The sequence below is a fragment of the Silene latifolia genome, chromosome 8 (assembly GCF_048544455.1).
Source record: "Silene latifolia isolate original U9 population chromosome 8, ASM4854445v1, whole genome shotgun sequence".
Lineage (NCBI taxonomy): Eukaryota > Viridiplantae > Streptophyta > Magnoliopsida > Caryophyllales > Caryophyllaceae > Silene > Silene latifolia.
Genome location: NC_133533.1, coordinates 34,304,312 through 34,328,673, shown reverse-complemented (window position 1 = coordinate 34,328,673; position 24,362 = coordinate 34,304,312). Strand labels below are relative to the sequence as shown.

The following is a 24,362-nucleotide window of genomic DNA, read 5'->3' as shown; positions in this document are numbered from 1 at the left end:
TAATCAAATGTCGATAATAGAACGTTTATATATTATATTAGAAGTTATTAACAACCGACTCACGATCTAAAAGATATAACTCAAGACTACTATCAGCTATGTGAAACTATCTCTGCCATGACTCGTGGTAGACTCGTCCCTCCAAGCACCCAGCTAAGATCCATACTTCAACCTGCTAAGACTGACTGCTCACCATAGTGGATCACGGCAGACACAAAACAAAGAGACAACACAACCAAAACTACACAAGGTTAGTAACTGAGGAAACAAATACAAGAAGACACAACACAACTAAAGCAACACACGCACAAAACCTCCTCCAACCACCCACACACCTCTGACTGCCCAAAGTCCCAGTCCTGCCGGATTACCAATCGCTACCAGTAATCCACACTGCCAGTGGGGGACCGCAGCCATACCCACCTAAGCCCCGCTCATCTCATCCGAGCGATAAACCCATGTTCCTTAATGTGCACATCCCCCTCCTGTGGCGGGTTCCACAGAGGGTGAATCAAGGGAATGAAGCCACTCCCGCAAGTGACTTCACTCAGCCGAGGACGCAACTCGAGAACCACAGACAAACAATCACAATCACCTGTACAAACAACAATCACCAACTACCATTCCAACACAATGCAATTAACTACCACAACCGATCATCAACAACGACAATAACCAATTATACATCAACAACAGACCCTCTAGACAATCAACAGTACTGAGTAGGAGAACCTACCTTTAGCAAACCGCAGCGACTCCGCGTCCGATCACAAGATAACAATCAACCAGCAAAACCACCTATAACAACCACCATACCATCTATTACTACTTCTATAAACATAACTGAAAACAAGGACGACGATGATGATGACGACGACATACCTATTACACAGCAATCCGGCGTCAAGACCGCTACCCGACTCAAGCATCCCATCCCTAAGGTGTTCTCACTCACAAAGGCATCAAGGAGGTCAATCATGGTGAAGAAGAAGAGAGGTGACGACATTTAGGTTTAGGAAGAAGGCTGAGAAATGATTTGGGGTTTCACGATTTACGATTTATAATTCCCCGCTGCAACCCCGTTACTCGATCGAGTAACCAACTTACTCGATCGAGTGACCTCTACTCGATCGAGCTCCCAAGTTACTCGGTCGATTAGCCTCAGCTAAATCGAGTATCACGCACTCCAAAGCTCACACCGTCACAAGTCATCACTCGTAAGGTTTCCTATGGTCAATGTAGTGTCTAGGGTCAGTCAACGTCGTTCAACGGGTCCCTAAAAGGACGGGTATTACAGTCTTTCCCCCTTAAAAAGAACTTCGTCCCCGAAGTTCGACTCATCCTCCCCCACAACAGAAGGTCAAAGGGACCAAAGCAACCACCACTGTTCGTCCGACATAGGTCAACCCAACCGTTTAGAAATACCATCCCGCTGTAAATGTTCATCAACCATCATCATCATCTACTTTAACATATATTACACATCACGACTTCCTATCGAATCACCAAACACACATTATAGACAACTATCATTTTATTCCTCCATCGATTGCTTGTTAACAACTATCAATTACAAAACACTCAAAGACGACAATCCTATTACTGATACACAACAACACATCATTCGTTCCACTCTACTAAAAACCACTCTACTATTTGCTACTAACATCCAACTTCATGACAACATAGTGAACAATTACTTGAAAACAAGATACAACAACATGCTATTTTATTCAACAATTACAAACTGCTACTCAATTATACAATAACCATTACAAAATTACCCAAACAACCATTTTAAATACTTCAAAATGTCATAAAAAATACTATAAAATTGTCATAATTCCGTCATTTTCCTTTGCGACATTACTCTTCCCCTCTTAAAAGGAACTTCGTCCCCGAAGTTCACCAACAAAACAACTTAAGTCGATAAATATTATTCCATATAGATATTGTGAACGAACCATATTACGCATTTTGACTCATGTCAACTACGAAACTTTCTTGGCATTATATACATATGACTCATATATACGAAACTATTGGCAAAGTGAACCACACAACTAGGCATTCCATTATCAACTGTCAACTATGGCATCAATTACTTTCTAATATAACCATACAAATTATGCAAGAGGGATTATAACCATTATACACTACATTACCTGAGACAATTTGATTTAACATACGAAATTATATAAATATCACCGAAATTGTATATATCATACAAATATATACAACTGTATAGCCACCGTTGCGACGGAACAATTATATAACACACCCACAACAAGAAACATTATCACAAGAACCACCAACATGATGATACAAGCGAATCTTAAAACGAATTATAGCTGTTTCAGGGTTACTCGATCGAGTTGGTCCTACTCGATCGAGTTCATCAGTTACTCGATCGAGTTGGCCGAGATCAAAATGCACGCCAGATGTCACCCCTGCAGTTACTTGATCGAGTGAGGGGCACTCGATCGAGTAGCCACAGGTCAATACCCTCCTATTCGTCACCTCGTGAAGCCAAGGAAACATATACATGAGTCGGAAATGTATTCCCGACACCAAAATCCTGCATAAAAGGTCTAAAAAACATCCAAAGTACGGCCTTATGTCCAAAATACAAGCCAAAGTCTAACAAATGTTGTGACACCCCTCGATAGGGCATCAAATTTAAAGCGGAAATTACGAGATTTTTAAAACCTTTAAAGTTTAAAGTGTGAAATCCACCATAAGTGATCAAACGAAAATGAAGAGTAAGATGAATAAGTTTTACAATTAAAAACGAAGTGCGTTGGGGAAAAGATATTCCACGAATAAACACAAGTCTAACGATAGGTGAGTCTAAGCAAACTATAACTAAGGTCCAAGGTTCAACGTTCTCGCTAGCTCACACGTCTTCCCCATAATCTGCATCACAAACCTGTCATTCATGTAAACATGAACGCCACAGTCAGTGGGGAGTAACTCAGGGTTCTCCCAGCCACAATATGTCAAAATGCACATAAACAAGAACTTAATTAAACATACTGATCATGCATCATACTTGAATAATATGAACAAGGGAATATAAACAATAACCATAATGAGATAGGCACATTGCATTCTTAATGAGCTAGGCATGGTACATTACATTAAACAAGCATCCAAGGTAACCAAAACATGGATATGAGATTAGGCATCGAATCATACGAAGAAGGTAAACAACGGATCAATTGAATAGATAATACATAGATGGAAACCAATAGCCATTACTTGAAAACCTCTTAACAACCATAGCACGGGATGTGGCTACTAATGTCACATTCATACTTATGGCTTGCATCTCACCATAAGAACGAATGGGAACATCAATCCCGGCGATCATATCGCAACTAGGGGCTTACATCTCACCACTAGTATCCGATAGGACCAAGACACTCACAACAATCATAGAGGACGTGCAATCTCGTATATAAGAACACTCCAATGACCGTAACAAGCAAGACATTTACAAAGGCTTTGACTCAAACAAGACAAACCCCTAGACTCCAACCTCCTGGTAGGACGACGATCATAATACGGTCCTAGTCTAAATCGCCGACTCTCGGGATGGACGACACCCGATTCGACATACAATCCCAAATCGTATCCAAGACTCGATCCATGACACCTAGCCGTGCCCCAAGGTCTAGTAACCCCAATCGGAACAATGGTACCTAGCCGTACCCCAAGGTCCGAAGAGGCGGAAGGAAGATAGCCCAACTCGGAAACAATGGCACCTAATCGTGACCCAATGTCCGAGGGCAAATAAATAAGGAATGTCGAGTAGTCGCACAATGTAAAACGTCACACTCCGATCACAAGTACGAGTAACAATAGTTTGCATGAACATAACATCAATAAGTCTTATATTAACCAAATACAAATAAGGAAGAAGATACATGCATAAACCATTGATCATTAGAGGTTACAAGTGAAAAGGAGCTCACAGGGGACTCCCAATGGTCAAGAGACCGGCATTTCTTCGGCCCACCTACTGGGACAACAAGCCAAAATCAAAATTTAAATAAAACTTACAAAGTGTACTCCCAGTGGTCAGAGAGACCGGCCACATCACCTTACTGGGACTACGACCAAATTTCCAAAAACACATAAAACCTTCATTGCACTCCCAAATGGTCACCCATTGCCGGTCACCCTACTGGGAATACACCAAATTTCCAAAAACACATAAAACCTTGGTGTACTCCCGTAGGTCACCCACAGTCACGGTCCACCCTACTGGGAATACGCCCAAAACTCAAAATTACCTAAAACCTTCAGTGTACTCCCCGGTCGGTCAAGAGACCGGCCGCCATCACCCTACTGGGACTACTGAGCTTTCTAAAATGTGTTCAAAACTTACGAGGATCTCCCCGGTCAAGAGACCCATTTTCCGGATCACCCTACCGGGACTACAAACACGCGGATTCAATGCAAAACACTTCTAAACCATTTGAAACCAACAAAAATCGTTTCCCATCAATTGTTTACGTATCCTATCATGATTCTAACTCGGAAAAACAACATATTTGAGCATGTGAATGGGTAATTTCGGATTCAAGAGATGTAGCATGAGAATTTCATCCAAACATGTGAGAATTGCAAACAAGCATGATATTCAACATCCAAATTAGCACCAATCATGAAAGATACAACTTTTAACATTCATGTGAGATTATAACTACAAAAACCACACAATTTTAACATAAAAGTCGAGTAACCCATCACCGTTACCTTTTTGCACTTCAATCTTCTAAAGACTCGTCAATGATGTAGCTATCCTCCTCCGGGTTGTCCAAGTTCTCCCCTAAACACAAAAATAAAGGTATTAAGTCAAGAATCCACATCCTTGTAAGATGAGAATTTCGAAATAGAGGAAAAGATGGTGACTTTCTTACTTAGAAAGAAGGGAAATGAGAAAAGGAAGAGAATGGCGCGAAAAGGAACGAGATTGGTGAAGAGTTGAGTGAGTTATGGTGATTTTAGGGTTGAGAGCAAAGGGTTTAACAATGGTGGAGTGTTTGTTGAGGAATTTCAGAAATTAGAATGAGGGAGATGAAGTTGTGAGGGTTTAGTTGAGGGTTTTGTGTAGAGAAAAGAGGGGAAAAAGGCCCATGAGTCAAGATAAGCCCAATAACTCAAAATGAGTTGGTATCCACTAGAATTTTCGTCCCAAGTCTACTATAACTCGAGACGGAGAATAATATTATTAAAATCTACACTATCATTACCGTTACACGGCTAAGACGATATTTTATGAAAATATGCTTTAAATAATAATTATTTAATAAAAATTACTTAAAAGTTTATTTAAAAATATAGGGAAAACGCGGGGTGTTACAAATGTACCAACACAATCAAGTACCAACAACTACAAGTCCATGTAAACAAGATAGAAAAAAAAGGAGCATCATCACTCCAAAGTCTGCTCATCCATCATCTCATCTCCACCACCGCCTCCAGACGTGCCTGCTCCAGCTGTACCCTCACCCGCGATGCCACCAGTGCCAGAATTAGCTCCCACTCGCCATGGTGCCATGCAACCGTAGGGGTAACTCATAGGCTCTCCCCAAGTAGACTGCTCCACAACAAAGGAATGGAAGACCCCGGTGTCATCCCCAACACCTCTCCACCAGACCGGCTGAGCCGCCTTGGTCCCGATGCCCTGAACATAAGCCATCTCACGGAGGGTTCGGAGTGTCAAGGTAGCAGACACCCTCTCCGTGAGCTCACTCACTCTCATCTCAGGGATGAAGAAGGAAGGGTAGCTGGGAAACTGAAACTGTGGAGGCACAGGCTGCTCTGGCTGGGTCTCAGCCATCCTCTCCCTCACCTGTCGCGGTCCTCTCCCCACTCTAGGCTGCCTATCCTTGGGTCTAGCCTAATCCCTCTTCATCGGCTCAAGCATCACCTCAAAAATATCAGCATCAATGAGGTAAAACTGCTTACCAGGAACCTCCTCCTCATCATCAGAATCTGCTTCCACCACTGCCGCCGGTAAAGGCTCGGTCACAGGAAGGTGCTCAGGGTCGGGTATCCTCATCCAACTCATCCCCCAAACTCTCCACGCTAAACCACCGTCCTCCAAAGTCCTCAACTATTTCTGGTCGAGAAAGTACTCACGGTCCAAGGTAGGCACCGTCGGGGTCAGAGGTGTGTAGGCCTAGGAGGCCTCAAAGGTGGTCAGTCTCTCCGCCAACCGCGTGGCAATGGCACCACAACTCAAGAAACGGGTGTCAGATGAGGCCATCAAAGCTAAACTAGCACTTACTATGGCCGGGGCACTGAAGGAGACTCTCGGAGCTCGGGTGGGGTTAAGGTATGCCGCTAGTAACATAACCTCATGTGAGTTAAGCTTACTCACATCTCTCCGCTCATAGAGTAAACATGTCATAGCACGAAGAAAGATCTTCAGGGTGACATGTTGAACATCGTTTATCAACATGTTGCTAGAGGTGGGGGCGGGTTTGCCGGTAAAGCAAGGCATAAGACTACTGGCTCCACACTCAGTCGGAAAGTCCCTAAGGGCTCCCTTCTCTGGTCTAGCAAGGCCGAGGTGGGTGGAAAACATATCCATGGTCAGAAAGAAGCTAGTGTTCATGAGACGGAATTCGACGGTCTTTTCCGCCGCATCATAATGGAAAGAACTCATGAACTCCAAAGTCAGAAAAGCATAGGAGTGTTTCCGAAGACGATACAACCCGGTCATACCCAAAGTCTCAAAAATGTGTCTCACGTCAGTCTCAAATCCTAGGTCCGTCAAGATGGTGGTATCAATACAACGGGCAGGTCTTATAAGACGCTTTTGCAGCTCGATAAACGCATCTCTTTGCTTGAAATCAACAAAGACGATGGTAGGGTGTTCCGGTACAGGTGGAACCGTAGATCCCCCACTCCCCTCACCACCCTCAAGCACATAAGCCCTCCCCCTCTTACTTTGTCGGGTACCAACTGTAGGTCTCGGCATCTGTTTTCAACATACATTTTAGATACACAAGCAAACACTTACTCAAATGTACATTAACTTTCATGTGTAAACATAGAAAAGGAACTACTATATATACACTTTCACCAAAAAATCCAAAAATTTCAAGTATACAATTCTCAAATTCTCATCAGACGATCTTACAGTTACAAAAATTATGGGGAATATTACTTCAATTAACACATTAACTAGCAAATTTAAAGCATCAAACTTTCAAAATGGCTTTCCAAATAAACAACAATCAAAAAGATTCGCGGCGATTTTCAGTTTGGGGCACTTTTAAGACGGAGCTTTAAGGCAAAATTTTGAGCAAAACTCATCAAAATCAACACTAAACATGATACCCATCACATACATTACTTAATTTTCCCCCTTTCCTATGCAAAAGACAAACAAAAATCAATTTGAATCCCCAAACCCTAGAAAATTCGGTACATTTAAACCCCCAAACTGATTCAATTTTTCTACTTCTAGCATTAATACTCAACAAATTAAAGCAATAAAATCATGTTACAACATTCACAAGCAAGATTTCATGTATATAAATCGAATTTTCAGAAAACACCAACAATTTACATGTTTCTAATCAACTAAAAACATAGAAAAGGATGAATATTCTTACCTTGAATGATTAGCAAGTAAAAAGGACGGATTAAACTAGAAGAATATCAAAGAATCAACACAAAGGCACCAAGTTCTTGAGAACAAAGAGATTTTAGAGGAAGTTAGGGTTTAGATATGAAGAGAAATAGAAATAAGAAAGATAGGAAAAGGGTATAAGAATCCCAACTTTACCCGTGTACTGTTCACTTACTCGATCGAGTAAGTAGGTTACTCGATCGAGTGGCCTGTACTCGATCGGGTTGGAGCTATTCGATCGAGTTTTCGCTGGCAGATCCAACTTTTTCGATTTATAGCTCCCTAACTAAATCGAATAAGGTCTACTCGGTCGAGTAGGCACTCATACTCGGTCAAGCAAGGTTTGGTACACGGTACGGTTAGAAGTTACAAGTTTAGTTAACGATTCCTGCAAAACAACAACTCGTGTCGATTCCAAAATGTATTTGGAAATCGTCACAGATTATTATATTCATTCACGACACATTATTACTACTCAAATATAATTCGACTACTTTATCCAACATGACACATATTACTTTATTCTATAACAAACACTACGCAAAATGGTTTACCATACTATTAACTTATTCATGCATACATTCAACACATTACTTCACTTCTAATCATGCACTTGCAAATTCAACATCCAACTTATACTCACACTACTCTAAGCATTCATCTAACAATAAACCATCATATATCATCCGAGTTTGCTAGAAAATTGATCATGTCACAACAAGCTATCAACTAAATTATTCGACTTAAATATGCCATAACACAAAAGTACTCAACAATTCATCCATTGCAATTCTAATTACCGCTTGACAAACATTACAACTAGTACAAAACTTATGACTTACTATCATCATCACATACAAGACTCACAAATTATTTTTTTTATAAACTAGTACGCATAGAAAGACTTAGAACGCATTATTATCACCACATCAGCCGACATTATCATGCACTATCGACACTTCACCATCTCTATTACATCCACCCACAGTTCCATTCAACCACAACCCTACGCAGTTCATCATCACAATTACATGTACTAAACATTAACAGAGACTCTTTCACAGTTATTTCTAACTTAACCATTATACACACTAGGTACATAATTCCCGACTCGGTATTCCCATAACCGGTGAGTGGCTTAAGCATAATGGGGCCATGATTTTAAAATGAGGGCCCCTACTCACCCAAAATCAAGCATCAGCTGGGGCTCCCAACACACATACACCAGGTTCATATTATTAGACTCGCTACGTTCATTAGGCTCATTTGTTACAGGTTCCAAAATCGTCGTTCTGATACCACTTTATAACACTCCTATCTACCAAGGAGCCTTAATAAGACCTTCCCTAGCAGATAAAGGCGTTACCATCTCGGTTGCCCGAGGTCAGTAATAATAAAATGTCGATAATAGAACGTTTATGTATTATATTACAAGTTATTAACAACCGACTGACGATATAAAAGATACAACTCAAGACTACTATCAGCTATGTGAAACTATCTCTGCCATGACTCGTGGTAGACTCGTCGCTCCAAGCACCCAGCTAAGATCCATACATCAACCTGCTAAGACTGACTGCTCAACATAGTGGATCACGGCAGACACAAAATAAAGAGACAACACAACCAAAACCACACAAGCTTAGTAACTGAGGAAACAAATACAAGTAGACATAATACAACTAAAGCAACACACACACAAAACCGCCTCCAACCACCCACACACCTCTGACTGCCCGAAGGCCCAGTCCTGCCGGATAACCAATCGCAACCAGTAATCCACACCGCCAGTGGAGGACCGCAGCCGTACCCACCTAAGCCCCGCTCATCTCATCCGAGCAATAAACCCATGTTCCTTAATGTGCACATACCCTTCTGTGGTGGGTTCCACAGAGGGCGAATCAAGGGCGTGAAGCCACTCCCGCAAGTGACTCCACTCAGCAGAGGACGCACCTCGAGAACTACATACAAACAATCACAATCAGCTGTATAAACAACAATAACCAACTACCATTCCAACACAATGTAATCAACTACCACAACCGATCATCAACAACGACACTAACCAATTATACATAAACAACAGACCCTCGAGACAATCAACAGTACTGAGTAGGCGAACCTACCTTTAGCAAACGGCAGCGACTCTGCGTCCGATCACAAGATAACAATCAACCAGCAAAACCACCTATAACAACCACCATACCATCTATTACTACTTTTATAAACATAACTGAAAACAAGGACGACGATGATGATGACGACGACATACGTATTACACAGCAATCTGGCGTCAAGACCGCTACCCGACTCAAGCATCCCATCCCTAAGGTGTTCTCACTCACAAAGGCATCAAGGAGGTGAATCATGGTGAAGGAGAAGAGAGGTGACGACATTTAGGTTTAGGAAGAAGGTAGAGAAATGATTTGGGGTTTCACGATTTACGATTTATAATTCCCCGTTACTCGATCGAGTAACCAACTTACTTGATCGAGTGACCTCTACTCGATCGAGTAGCCTTAGCTAGATCGAGTATCACGCACTCCAAAGCTCACACCGTCACAAGTCATCACTCGTAAGGTTTCCTAAGGTCAAGGTAGTGTCTATGGTCAGTCAACGGGTCCCTAAAAGGACGGGTATTACAACAGTAAACCGCTTCCCCACGCTATCCTCCACGACATCACTCACAGCCTCTCTCCACCGTGTCACTCGTGCATCTCCAGCCTGCTTCTCCCTTATCTCAGCATACAACTCTGGCTCAATTGTCAAATTTCCAATTGTATCTCACTTCTTAATTATAGAAATGCCCGTCTTCTCCACTTCTTCATGCAATCTCACCCTAGACATGGTAAAACACAAAGCATGGATAGATTTCCTACTTAGTACATCTGCCACCACATTAGCCTTCCCTTCATGATAAATGATCTCCATGTCATAATCTCCAATCAACTCTATCCACCTCCTCTGTCTCATATTTAGCTCCAAAGAGGTAATGGCGCCACAATTTCAAGGCAAATACCCCTGCTCCCAATTCCAGATCATGAGTTGGATAATTTGCTTCATACTGCTTCAGCTATCTCGAGGCATATCTTATTACCTTCCTATTCTGCATAAGCACACATCCCAAACCATTCTTCGAAGCATCTGTATAAACTTCAAAATTCTCACTCCCTTCAGGTAAAGCTAGAATAGGATTTGTAGTCAGGCGCTCCTTCAAGGTTAGGAATGTCGTCTCACAATTCTCATCCCACTGGAACTTATTCTTCTTCTTCATCAAAGTAGTCAAAGGCTTAGCTATTTTTGAGAAGTCTTTTACAAACCTCCTATAATAGCCAGCCAACCCAGAAAGCTTCTTATATCACCCATATTCTTCGGTCTTTCCCAGTTAGACACTGCCTCAATCTTGCTTGGATCCACTGACACTCCCTCCTTAGACACCACATTCCCCATAAAGGCAACTTTCTCAAACCAAAATTCACATTTGTTCAACTTAGCATAAAGATTATTCTCCCTCAAGGTCTGCAACACAATCCTCAAATGCTTCTCATGCTCCTCTTTATTCTTGGAATACACCAGGATATCATCGATAAAGACAACTAAAAACTGATCTAAATAGGGACTAAACACGCGGTTCATCAAGTCCATCAAGACTGTCGGTTCATTTGTTAATCCAAATGGCATAACAACAAATTCGTAGTGTCCGTACCTTGTCATGAATGCAGTCTTTGGAATATCTTCATCCTTATTTCTCAACTGATGGTATCCCGACCTCAAATCAATCTTAGAAAATATCCAAGCCCCACTCAACTGGTCAAATAAATCATCAATTCGAGGTAAAGGGTAACGATTCTTTATGGTCCCATTATTGAGCTCCATATAATCAAAACACAGCCTCATGCTTCCATCTTTCTTGTTAACAAATAACACAGGTGCTTCCCAAGGTGACACACTCAGCCTCACATAACCCTTATCCAACAGCTCCTCCAACTGCTTTTTAAGTTCCTCCAACTCCTTAGGTCCCATCCTATAAGGGGCTTCATAAATTGGTCCCACCGCAGGTTTTAAGTCAATGCCCAAATCAATATCCCTCTGATGTGGTAACCCCAGAATCTCGTGAAGTAACACATCCTGAAAGTCTTGCACAATGGGTATAGATGCCGCCCCTGGCACGTGTTGAAGGTACTAGACCCCTAATTAGACACCTCTAATTAGTTACTAAATTACTTGTTAATTTAGTTTTTAATGATCTAGTTACATGCATGCAAATAAAATGACATAAAAAGAGAAGTCCTTACATAGTTATAAGGAAAAATTGGGCACAACACAAGGACCCCTTCCTTATGTTGTTCTTGTGCTAAAATACCCAAGAATGATCCTCCAATCTTCAAGTTTCCATAGTAGAAACCTCCTCTTGGTGGCACCCAAGACTATCTCAAAGATCCTATAAATTACTAACTAGGTAATAAATAGGATAACCTTGTATAATATGTATATATTATTACACTAATAATAATAGTAGATGTATACTATTTTGTGTGATTTATTTTTGTATTTGATGATTTGATCAACCTTTGATCAAATATACATGTAGATGATAAAGGAAAGAAGATAAAATATTCTTCTTCTTTTTCTCTTGTGATACACGGCCAAAGTGGATTTTTATTGAGAATATTTTGATTCTCTCAAAATACACATGCAAAGATATATATATATATATATATATATATATATATATATATATATATATATATATATATATATATATATATATATATATATATATATATATATATATATATATATATATATATATATATATATATATATATATTGGGTTCATCTAAGTCCCCTTCTACTTGTGAGTCCATAAGTCTCATTGTAAGCCTTTGGATGAAGAAGTTGGAGGGCTGAGATTGAAAGCAAAAATAAGGGATTAATACCTAATTAAGCACTCCCCCTCTCTACTTTACTAAACCACATTAATCAAATATTAATCCACTATATAACATTTATTTTTCCACTCACTTCTCTCTCATTCACATAATTTACTCACCTCATCACTCATCTCTCAAAAACCCAATAAAATCAAAAGCCAAATAAATAAAAACCCTAAATTTTCCACCATCACCATTCCACCCGACACCACCACCCACAACCCACCACCGGACGGCCCACCAGATCTGCCGCCTCGCTTTTCCTCTTGCGTCTTCTACCACCACCGTCACTCCACTGCCTATCTCCTTCACCACCCACCGATGCACACCACCCCTCATCCTCACGCACAACTACCACCACTCCGCCTCACCCTCACGTCATCCACCCCACACCACCCGACTTTCCCGCCACCGTCCAGCACCCACCCGACTCAGATCTCTTTTTTTTCCCAATCTCGTTTTTTTTTTGTTTGTTGGGTGGTTGGGATGTGTTGGTGGTGCTATGGTGGTGGGTCAGAGATGGGGGTCAGTGGATTATGGGAGGTGACAGTGTCGGAGTGTGGTGGATGACGGGAGGCGACATTTTCTTAAACTCCATTTTCCTTTCTCGTTTTATATTTTCAGTTTTTTTTTCTTCTTCTTCTTCTTTCTCAGTCAGATACTCAGATCTACATTTAAGTTTTTTTTTTTGATTTTTTTTGGAGTAAAATTGTGTTTGTTTTGTTCCACCCATTACTTTTTATTATTTTAATTTTTTTGTTTTTGTTTTTGTGTGTGTTTTGTCTCTTCCTCTATCTCTCTTTCTCGTTTAACTTCTTCATAATTTTTTATTATAGTAAAGTTGTGTTTTCATGATGGAGATCGGAGTGATAAATGGTTTTCTATGGGTTATTTTGATTTTATTTTTTTCAAATCTCATCTTTTTTTGTTTATATTTTTTTTTGTTAGATGTAATTTTTTTTTGAGTGATAGTACGACATTAAAATCAAAATAACATTAGTCCAATCGATTTTTTTTAGATCTCGTTTTTATGTATAGTATTATTTTTTTTCAGATTTTCTTTACAAATTTCGTTTTTTTAAAAGGTACTTTTATTTTAATGTTAGATCTATAAATATTGGTGGTGTCCGGTTGTTGTGTTTTTTTTTTCATTATTTTTTAAATTTTAGATTTAAGTTAAACCTAGTGATCTAAAGTTACACTTTTCTTCCTTAAAATTACACTTTTTTCTGTTAAAATTACATTTTTCTCTATTATTAAAGCTACATTTTTCTCCATTAAAATTACACTTTTATGTATTACAATTACACTTTTTTCTATTAAAATTACACTTTTTTCTGTTAAAATTACACATTTTTCTCTTAAAATTACACATTTTTCTCCATTAAAATTACACTTTTATCTAATAAAATCACACTTTTTTTCTATTAAAATTACATTTTTTTCTGTTAAAGTTACTTTTTTCTCTATTATTAAAAGTTACACTTTTCTCTATTAAAATTATACTTTTTTCTGTTAAAATTATACTTTTTTCTGCTAGAATAACTCTTTTTTCTGCTAAAATTACACCTTTTCGACTAGAATTACACTTCTATTGGACTAATGTTACACTCTCAATGGACTTAGTCATATTCTCATTGGACTAATGTTACACTCTCAATGGACTAAAATTACATTCTCAGTGGACTGAAATTATACTTTCCTGGACTAAAATTACACTTTCCTTGACTAAAATTACATTCTCCTGGACTAAAATAACAATCTCATTGGACTGAAATTACACTTACCTGGACTAAAATAACACTTTTTGTCGTTAAAATAACACTCGTAAAATGCTAAAATTACAATAACTTGTGATAAAATTACAAAAATTCAAAATATTATTCGTCAAAATCACTCGAAAAAGACTGAAGTTAAACTTGTAAAACGCAAAATTCTCGTAAACATTCCTTAAAATTACACTTTTTGCTGTTAGAATTACACTCGTAAAATCCTAAAATGTCGAAAACTTGTCTCGAAAAAAAAAACGAAAAAAACCGAAACAGGAAAAATGTTAACAAAATTTTCATAAACTTTGAAGTATAAGACAAAAGATGATGTTAATTGTGTATGATAATGAATTAGTGAATGTATTACTAAAACTAGAGAGAGAAGTGAATTAATTAGTGTTAAGTGTGTTTCTTGCTTTCAATCTCAACCTTCCACCATGCATGATCCAAGGGTTTTGGAAAGGACTCATAGACTCAAAAGCATATGAAGGACTCATTTGAACTTTACTCTCTCTCTCTCTCTCTCTCTCTCTCTATATATATATATATATATATATATATATATATATATATATATAGGCAAGATCCGGTGAGTTTGCCACTTTTCGTGAGTTACCCCCGCGTATATATACAATTGACCTAACAAAACCAATTGAACAAAAAAATCCATCGATAAAAAAACAACGCATCTCTCTTTCTCTTTCTTCCCTCCTCTCTCTCTCTCTACTTTCTCACCAAAATACCAACTACTCTGTTACGATAAAAAACATGGAAAATCAATCAAAATCTTCCATGATCATCAACAATTTCATCAAATGTTTCTCAGTTTTTTTTTGTAATTCCATACGATTGCAACAAATTCATTCACAGTTTCAGGTATTACAATTGAAAAGATCAGATTTTCTTTAATTAATAGTCAAATTTCGGAAAACCCTAACGCGTCAAATCAAACGAAGGTATGAATATTATATACGATTTCTTAGCTAATAATCGAATTACTTCAGTGATTTTCTCGTAGCTATTGAAATTAAATACCAATTCTAATCAGATTTATGTGATTTTCAAGAGAATGATGAATTATGATGATCGAATGATGAATTCTGATGATCAATCTCTTTCTCATCAAAACGGCGATGAATTCAGGTGCAAATATGTGTAATTCAGATGAACAATCTCGTTTTTCATTATGCTGATTACTTTAGTTATGTTATTCGTCATTAATTACAACAAATTATGATAAGATTTCATTATTTCTGGGTAATTTGTAGGTGGAATGAAGTTGAAAAGGGATAATTGATGCTCAATTGAATAGTTAACGTCGTGTAATAGAATAACTGACGTTGTATGATAGAATAACTACGTTACTGTAATAAAATAACTTCTTTGCCGACAATAAAGTTCTCTGATATGTATGGTTATTTTAATGTAGATTCTTAGTTATTGTAATGAATAAACGTAGTTATTTTATAGTTAACTCAGTTGTTTACTGAGAAAAATGTTCTCTTGTATTTATAGTTATTCTAATGTATAAACTCAGTTATTTTAATGAATAACTCATGTTATTGTATTGAGTTGAAACTCAAATATAGCCAGTTTTGTTTTCTTTTGTTTATATATTTTCATCTTGTTTAATTGAAAAATTGACTATTTTCAATAGAATAATTGATTTTCTTCAATGAAATAATTGAGATTTAGTGAGGGTTGATTACAATAAAATCTGATAAGATTACATTATTTTTTTGGTGATTTGCAGGTGGAATGACCTTGAAAAAGGATATTTGATGCTCAATGGAATAATTGACGTCGTGTAATATAATAGCTGATGTTGTATGATAGAATAACTACGTTAGTGCAATAAAATTATTTTTTTTACCGAGAATTATATTCTCTGGTATGTATAGTTATTTCAATGTAGAAGCTCAATTATTGTAATAAAGAAACGTAGTTATTTTATAGTTAACCCAGTTGTTTACTGAGAATAATATTCTCTGGTATTTATAGTTATTCTAATGTATAAACTCAGTTATTGTAATGAATAAATCATGTTATTGTATTGATCTGGAACTTAATTAATATAGCCAATTTTTAATCTTTTGTTTATATATTTCATATTGTTTAATTGAAAAACTGACTATTTTCAATAGAATAATTGATTTTTTTCAATGAAATGATTGAGATTGGTCAATACAATAACTAAGTTAATATAGCCCTTCCCAATTTGTTGAGCGTGCTTTAGAAGAAGAAGGCGAGGAAGATGAATAAGAAGTTGGATGATAAAAAGCAGAAGAAGATGAATTGCAATCTGAATTTGACATAAGCAACACTTTTTTACAACATAAAAATAGAGTAATTACATCAACGTCGTATAATAATTTCCGTAAATTATTACAATAACCGTGACTAAACTTTACAATAACTGTGATTAAACTTTACAATAATCGGCCATGATTGAACTATTGTGTACTTTGTCTCATACTTCATCCCTGAAGTTAAACATTAACAAGAAGTTGTATTGATGGTGTCTTTTCCCCATTCTTCCAAATGAGAACCATGTCTAGCTGATGAGGGTTGAACTAGCAAAAAGTGAAAGCTCGCTGAAAGAAATAAAAACAAAGAAGGGCGTGAGTTGAAAATTACTATGCAACTGAAATACAATAACGACCCATAAGTATTGAAATAACCATAAAAACACTCTAAAATAATTGGATATTTTAGAGAAATAAAAGCATATTTTGTCAGAATGAAGTAACTAAGCAAAATGAAATACAATAATCCAACTAATGCATTGAAATAACTGAAACGACACAATACAATAACTGGTTATTTCAGAGAAATAATAATGTACCAAAAAAACTCAACTACATCAAAACGCACCATTGTTAATATAAGATACTCTAAACAACCTCATTGTTCTGCCACCTATCTACATTCATAATAGTTTGATTGAACAACCAGAAACAACAACATCCAATTCAAAAATCAGGTGCAAAAACGCAAAATACAATTGCAAAACCCTAAAATTATTCGAAAACGAAAAACAATGTCATTTAACAACACAAATACAATAAATTGAACAACATAATGAAGATAACTGAATAAAGTGAAGATTACACACATAAATTAAAAAAAAAAAGAACAAGAAGATGAAATGCGGAATTGAAAACATTCAATCGGAAAAAAATTGAGAAACTGTGAAGATAGAGAAGATGAAGGAGAAGAAAAATTGAACACATTCAACCGAAAAAAATCATTACAAAAAAGAAAAGAGTTACCTGCAAAATACAATAACTGAATTAGAATAATACAATAACTCGGTTAAAGTAATACAATAACTGTTTTTTACAGATAAACACAATAAACAAGAAATAACTACAAAATACAATAAATGAGTTTGAATAATACAATAATTCGGTTAAAGCAATACAATAACTAACACCAGCAGACAAAGTTCGTGGTGGTAACACATCTAAATCAAAAACCCTAAAAATTATCAAAGATACAAAATAACACAACTGAATAAGAAAAAAATTATGAAACAGCTTACAAACAACATGAAAATGCACAAGATCGTTTAGAATTCTCATATTAAACTCAAAACCCTATATATTATTGGGAAAATAATGAGTAAACAAGCCATTTAACAACAAAACATACGTGCAGACGGACATACAACGAATCAACAAAAATGAAAAGGATATTAGATAAGAACGATAATGAAAACGCACCAATCAGATCTAGAAAACAAAATTAGTACTTACATATAATGAAATTGAAGAGAAATACTAAGATGAAGTGAAAGCGACAACGAATCTCCTTAATTGATGACAAATTTGAACGAGGATCATGAAGATTGAGGATGAAGATTGAGTTTGTAGCCTCCAATTTGAAGAAATTTGATGAAGATTGAATTTGACACAGTTGAACGATGTCGTCGTCGTTCTTCTTTTTTTTTTGTTCTTGCTTTTTTGGGGGGAAAAGGGGAGAGAGAGTGTGATTTTACTAATAATGAGGGATATGGAGAGAAAAGTGATTATTTATAACTCAAGCAAGATTTAATCTCAGCCATCCATCTTAGATTAGATTAGTGGTTCAGATTAAGAGGGGTAACTCACCAAAAAAACCAAACTCATATGATCCTATTTCTATATATATATATATATATATATATATATATATAGGAATGGGATCATGTGAGGATACACTATCTTTTTGAGGATTGAGGATTTCGTTACAATATCACAGGTTGTTCAATAAAATATCACAGGTTGTTCGAAACAATATCACACGAAAAAAATAGCTGCGCAAAAAAAAAAAAAAAATAATTTATATAATATTTTTTTTTTGGACAAGTCTGATTTTTTCGTGATATTCAATACAATATCACAGGTTGTTCGAAACAATATCACACGAAAAAAATAGCTGCGCAAAAAAAAAAAAAAAAAAAATTATAAATTTTTTTTTTTTTGGACAAGTCTGATTTTTTTCGTGATATTGTATTGCAGAACTCGTGATATTGTATTGCAATCCTCAATCCTCAAATATTTAGCCGTCCTCACCGGATCTCGCCTATATATATATATACATATATATATATATATATATAGGGTCGAGATCCGGTGAGAACCACCCATATAATGAGAACCATGAGAACCACTTAACAATCTAATAATACGCTGAGATTACCTTAACCAAACCCTCAACTTTTTCGCGTCTCCCCAAACCCGCGTAATCTCAGTCCTTTCCTAATTCTCGCTTCTCTCTCATCATTCTAACCTTCCGCCATCACCTCTTCTATCATCAAATTCCCGTTTCTCTTTCTCTACAATCGAACGATAAATTCTTCGACAATCAACCTTGCGACATTTGCTTCAATCAATGACGCCTTTAAATTCGAGGTAAAATTTCGATCTTTATGATTATTTGTTGTGAAATTAGTTGATTTAGTCGATTAAATTAGATTGTTCGTGAAATTAGGGATTGATTAACCGATTAGAATTCTGAATTGAACAATTATGGTTCTGAATTTAGGATTTCGTCAATCAAATTGGGGAAACTGAGAAATTAGGGTTAGGGGATTTGAGAAATTTGTTGAAACCATGAAATTAGGGTTTGATTCGTCTCTTAAGTTTCTGGATTGATAAATCATGCTTCTGAATTTAGAATTTCATGAATTAAATTGGGGAAACTGAGAAATTAGGGTTGGAGACCGTTTATGTGCATCAAAATCTTGTTTATGTGCATCCAAATTCCTGTTTATATGCATCAAATTCCTGTTTAGTTGCATCAAAATGTGATTTTGTGAATCAAATTGGCTTAATTGAGAAATTAGGGTTTCATGAATTAAATTGGGGAAGCAGAGAAATTAAGGTTGGAGACCGTTTATGTGCATCAAAATCTTGTTTATGTGCATCCAAATTTTATTTATATGCTTCAAATTCCTGTTTAGGTGCATTAAAAAGTGATTTTGTGAATCAAATTGGCTTAATTGAGAAATTAGGGTTGGAGAAATTGTGAAATTGCCTACATTTGTTAAAATCAGGGACTCAATTTCATAAATTATACTGTTGTATTGTTGCTTATTTAATTTTTGACATTTCTTGTTGCAGCAATAATGACAACTCCTCAATACTATCACAAACTTCTTCAAATGTCATTACAAACGAAGGAGCGAATGTTGAAGCTAATGCATGTCAGCCTATATTAGAAATATCTGCAATAGCAGTTGAACATGATGTTCCTGAAGTTGTGACTTTCGAATTTGTTGAAGGTACAATTCTATTCATCCTGGTAGTTGCTTGATGTTTTCAGCTTTTTAAAGGTACATTTCCTATGCTTTTGTATCCCTCATCTTTCTTACTTTAATTGCACCACATATGCAGATATCATAGTAGAGGAGGTAGAGGACGAGGAGGCAGCAGAAGGTTCTTCAAGCAACACGAATCGGGTTTTTGAGTGTCTCAACCATCTTAAGCCTGATATTGGTATGCTGTTCGATAACCTTGACCTAGGTGTTGAGTTTTATGAAGCATATGCAAAAGAATGTGGGTTTGTGACTATATTAAGCTCACAAAAGTGTAAAAATGGTGTTGTTACGCATAAAAAAGTTGTGTGCAATAAGGCTGGAGTATGTGAAGCGAAAGGGAAAAATCACAGGAGGCAAAGGACTAGGATAGAATGTCCTTCTTGTATTAAATTTAAGCGAATTTTGGAGGAAGGTCCTGATATGGGTAAATACCAAATATATGATTTTCATGAAGGTCATAATCATATGCCACAAACACCATCAACAATGGTACATTTGACACAAACGAGAGAGTTGAATGTAGTTCACAAAAAAATGATAATTGACAACTCCAAAAATAACATAGGTCCAGTTAAGTCGTATAGGTTGTTCAAGGAGTATGTTAGAGGTTATAGGAATGTGGGTGCGTCATTGGAAGACTTTAAGAACTTTTCTAGAGATATCAAAAATTATTTATCAGAGGGGGATGCTCAAATGCTTATTGAGCATTTTATGAAGATAAAACACATGTGTTCCGGGTGTAATTTCGGAGCAGTTATTGTGACCACGTAAGCTTGTTGAATGATGTCGTTGCTCGTCTCTTCCTTTCACTCTTTCCTGTAAAAGATTAACAAACAGAGGACTCGGCTTGGGGCCAAGTGTACTCACTCCGACGCTCAAGTCAGTAAACTTAGAGAGATAAGTTGTATGTTACTTGGCAAAGTATAATGTAGAGAGATAAGGGAGTTTATACCAGATTATGTGATTTTTAGTTAGGTTTTGGGATCCTTTTCTCAATGAGAAAAGTGGAGTATTTATAGACTTTCACCTTTTGTCACGTAGTGGTCAAATGGCCAAGTGGCAGAGCAGGTGGAAAGACCATCCTACCCTCGGCCGAGGGACCCATGGCAGGCCGGCAGGCCTGGTTGACTCCATGCCGAGGGGACTGGATGTGAGTACACAGATATGTCTCTCGGCTGGCTAGTTGCCGAGCGGAGACCCAAGTGACAGGCCGACATGCTTCGTCGGCTAGGCCGTCCTTCTTGTTGAGTTGTTGTCTTTTGGCTTTGACCAAGGTCAATATGTTGACTCGGTCAGCGGGTGCAGAATATGCCCCATCAACATGTGTCCATCTTTTTATTTTGATTTTGAGGTAGACGAGATAGGTCGATTGTCACATGTGTTTTGGGCTGACCCTATTAGTATTAAAAACTATTTGCTATTCGGGGACATGACCTCTTTCGATACGACCTTTAGAAAAAACAAGTACAGGATGATATTTGGTCCTTTTACAGGGGTGGATAATCATAAGAGATGCGTGACCTTTGGGGCTGGACTTATTATAAATAAGAGTAAGGAGTCCTTTGCTTGGCTATTTACGAAATTCGTAGAGGCTATGGGGGGTCGTCATCCAGTTTGTATGATAACTGATGAAGATGCGGGGATAGAAGAAGGAGCCTGGAAAGACAAGGTGCAACACAGATATTGCATGTGGCACATACTAAAAAAGTTGCCTGAGAAAGTAGGGCCTGTAATATGTAAAGATACTGAGTTCCTGAAGAAGATAAACCGATGTGTTTGGAGCGAAGATGTGGAGCCGCCTGAATTTGAGGAAAGGTGGACAACAGTAGTTGAATCTCATGGGTTGTCGGATAACGAGTGGCTTAAGGAGAAGTATAACATTAGAAATATGTGGGTTCCAGCTTACTTTCGTGATCTGTTTTTAGGAGGCTTGATGAGAACGACCTCCAGGTCAGAGTCAGAAAACCACTTTTTCAGCAACTTCACTAATCCTAATTTAACCCTAGTCGAGTTTTGGATGAGATTTGAGAGTGCAATGGATGCTCAAAGATTGACTCATTCGAAACTTGTTGCACAATCAAAAAACTCTTGTCCCCAGTTGTCGACTCCATTAGCCCTAGAAAAGCATGCATCAGAAATCTACACTCCAACAATTTTCGGCGAGTTTCAAAAGGAAGTCGAAGCAGCTTGCTATTCATGTGGTGTTGGGGATAAAGAAAAAGATAAAACCTATCCAATTCTATACACAGATATCATAGATCAAGTTCGAAATAAAACGTATAAGGTTGGTTTTAAGAAGGATGATGTTTCAGTGGTATGCACATGCAAGAAGTTTGAAAGACATGGAATGCTCTGTCGACATGCTCTGTGTGTCTTTAAAGATCGGGGAATTCAGAAAGTTCCAAGTGACTACCTGCTTAGTCGGTGGAGCAAACTAGCAACCTGCCAGCCAATCGTCGGCCCTAATGGCCGATTGTTTCTGATTGTACATCAATGGATGTACGAGAAAAACAAAGTTGGCGAGTTATGGTCAGAGTTGTTTACTTGTGTGGCACTTGTTGAACAGAGTCCTGGGCATTGTGATGAGTTGCTTGGGATTTTGCGTGAGTTCAAGGAAAGGGTAAAAATTACCCCTGATGAAAGTGGAAATACTGGTATTGCAAAGGTAAAGGAAAAGAATGCTGAAATTGGGATGCTTTTAGGAACAAACATGCCTAGTGAGATTAAGGTTTTGCCTCCAAGGCAGTGCAAAAACAAAGGCTCGGGAAAAAGGCTGATCTCACAAAGAGAACGAGCTGGGGAAGTGAACAAGAAAGCGCTAAGAAAATGCAGGTCTTGTGGGGAGATGGCGAACCACGACAGTAGGAATTGTGACCGAAGGACAACTGACAATGAGTAGAGTAATTTTTTATTTTACCTTATTGAAAAATTCGGGAATTTTATTTTATTTGATAGATATTGGTCATTTGCCTTATTGAATAATTCGGGACTTTTTATTTTATTTGATAGATGTTGGACTTTTTTTCTTAAAACCTGAGTGTTCCTGTCACCATTATTTCGTGCATATACAACGGTATTTCATGCACATACACATGTATTTCATGCACAAAGAACGTTATTTTATGCACACATTATGCAAGTAACGGTTTAAGTTGTCAATTTATTTATAGCATTTTTAAATTTTACTGTGATTTTCCGTTTCATTGATTCATTATTAATCACTCAATCCATGGTGGGAAAAAATTACAATAAAGCAGCAAAAAAGTCGCATAATTCAAACTACTTGTAACATCTACCGTAGTAAATATTGAGCTGACAGTTTTTATTACAACTTGTAACATTTTGGTTATAACTCCTAAACGGACAACTTTCATCATACATTCCAGATGTTAATTCTCATTGTTGTTACCAAAGACCGACAAGAATGGAGGGACGACCATTTATTGAGATTGTTACTGAACAACAAATGGACCAAAATGCTACCATTTTTGTAATGAGATGATATGCAATTACTGATGAAACTCGAACGCTCCTCCTAACCCGAGTTTGTCGTCTAATAAACCTGTTTTTCATGCATGCACACTGTTATTCCATGCATGTGGAACAGTTTTTAATGCATTTACGATGTTTTTTGATTTCATTCTGACCTTTTCGTTGTCCAATTTTGAAAATTGTCTCTCGTTTTCGTTGCCTCGTGACATGTTCGTTATCCAATTTTGAAAATTGTTTCTCGTTTTCGTTGCCCCGTAACATGTTTTTAGAATTAGTCCAGAAACATGACTTCATGTCTTACACGCCTTACATATTCCAAAATCTAATATGTACTCTAAAGACTTAGTGTACTACATATTCCAGAATAAACTCCACAAGAATCTAATATTCCAGGGTCTACTCCCTTTGTACATCCCTCGACTCAAGGAATCAGATCAAAAAATGGCAGTGTTTCGAATTTTGGATTAGGTCATCTGCCACTCCCTTTGCACATCCCTCGACTCAAGTGTTTAGAAAATATCACCTAGGGATAATCCTACAAAAAAACGGGGGGGGGAATCTTGTTACGTAAAAGTCACTCTGAGACAGGATCTAATGAAAAGAAGATTAAAATTAGGCAAAATTTTAATTAGGCATTCAAGGTTCTTTATATTTACCTTTCTCTTGTTTCGCTTCCATTTGATGAGACGTGCAATCATACTCGTACCATA

At 37.3% G+C, this 24,362-nt stretch overlaps 1 protein-coding gene across 1 annotated transcript; it reads left to right on the top strand.

The window, feature by feature from the left end:
- Positions 1-11,808: 11,808 nt before the first annotated feature.
- Positions 11,809-23,059, top strand: LOC141595018 (protein FAR1-RELATED SEQUENCE 5-like). The gene is made up of 7 exons (XM_074414992.1): positions 11,809-11,833; positions 15,228-15,313; positions 15,406-15,500; positions 16,111-16,164; positions 19,964-20,124; positions 20,237-20,897; positions 21,466-23,059. Exons 1-7 carry the CDS (start codon positions 11,809-11,811, stop codon positions 23,057-23,059), a joined length of 2,676 nt encoding a protein of 891 aa, XP_074271093.1.
- Positions 23,060-24,362: the final 1,303 nt, after the last annotated feature.

Bases quoted from the DNA above. Each gene is read 5' to 3' on its own strand.
- LOC141595018 (XM_074414992.1), top strand. From the start codon at position 11,809: ATGCCGCCCCTGGCACGTGTTGAAG. The intron at 11,834-15,227 runs GTACTAGACCCC...ATTCATTCACAG, and splicing joins GCCCCTGGCACGTGTTGAAG to TTTCAGGTATTACAATTGAA. The intron at 16,165-19,963 runs GTAATATAATAG...TTCTTGTTGCAG, and splicing joins AATGGAATAATTGACGTCGT to CAATAATGACAACTCCTCAA.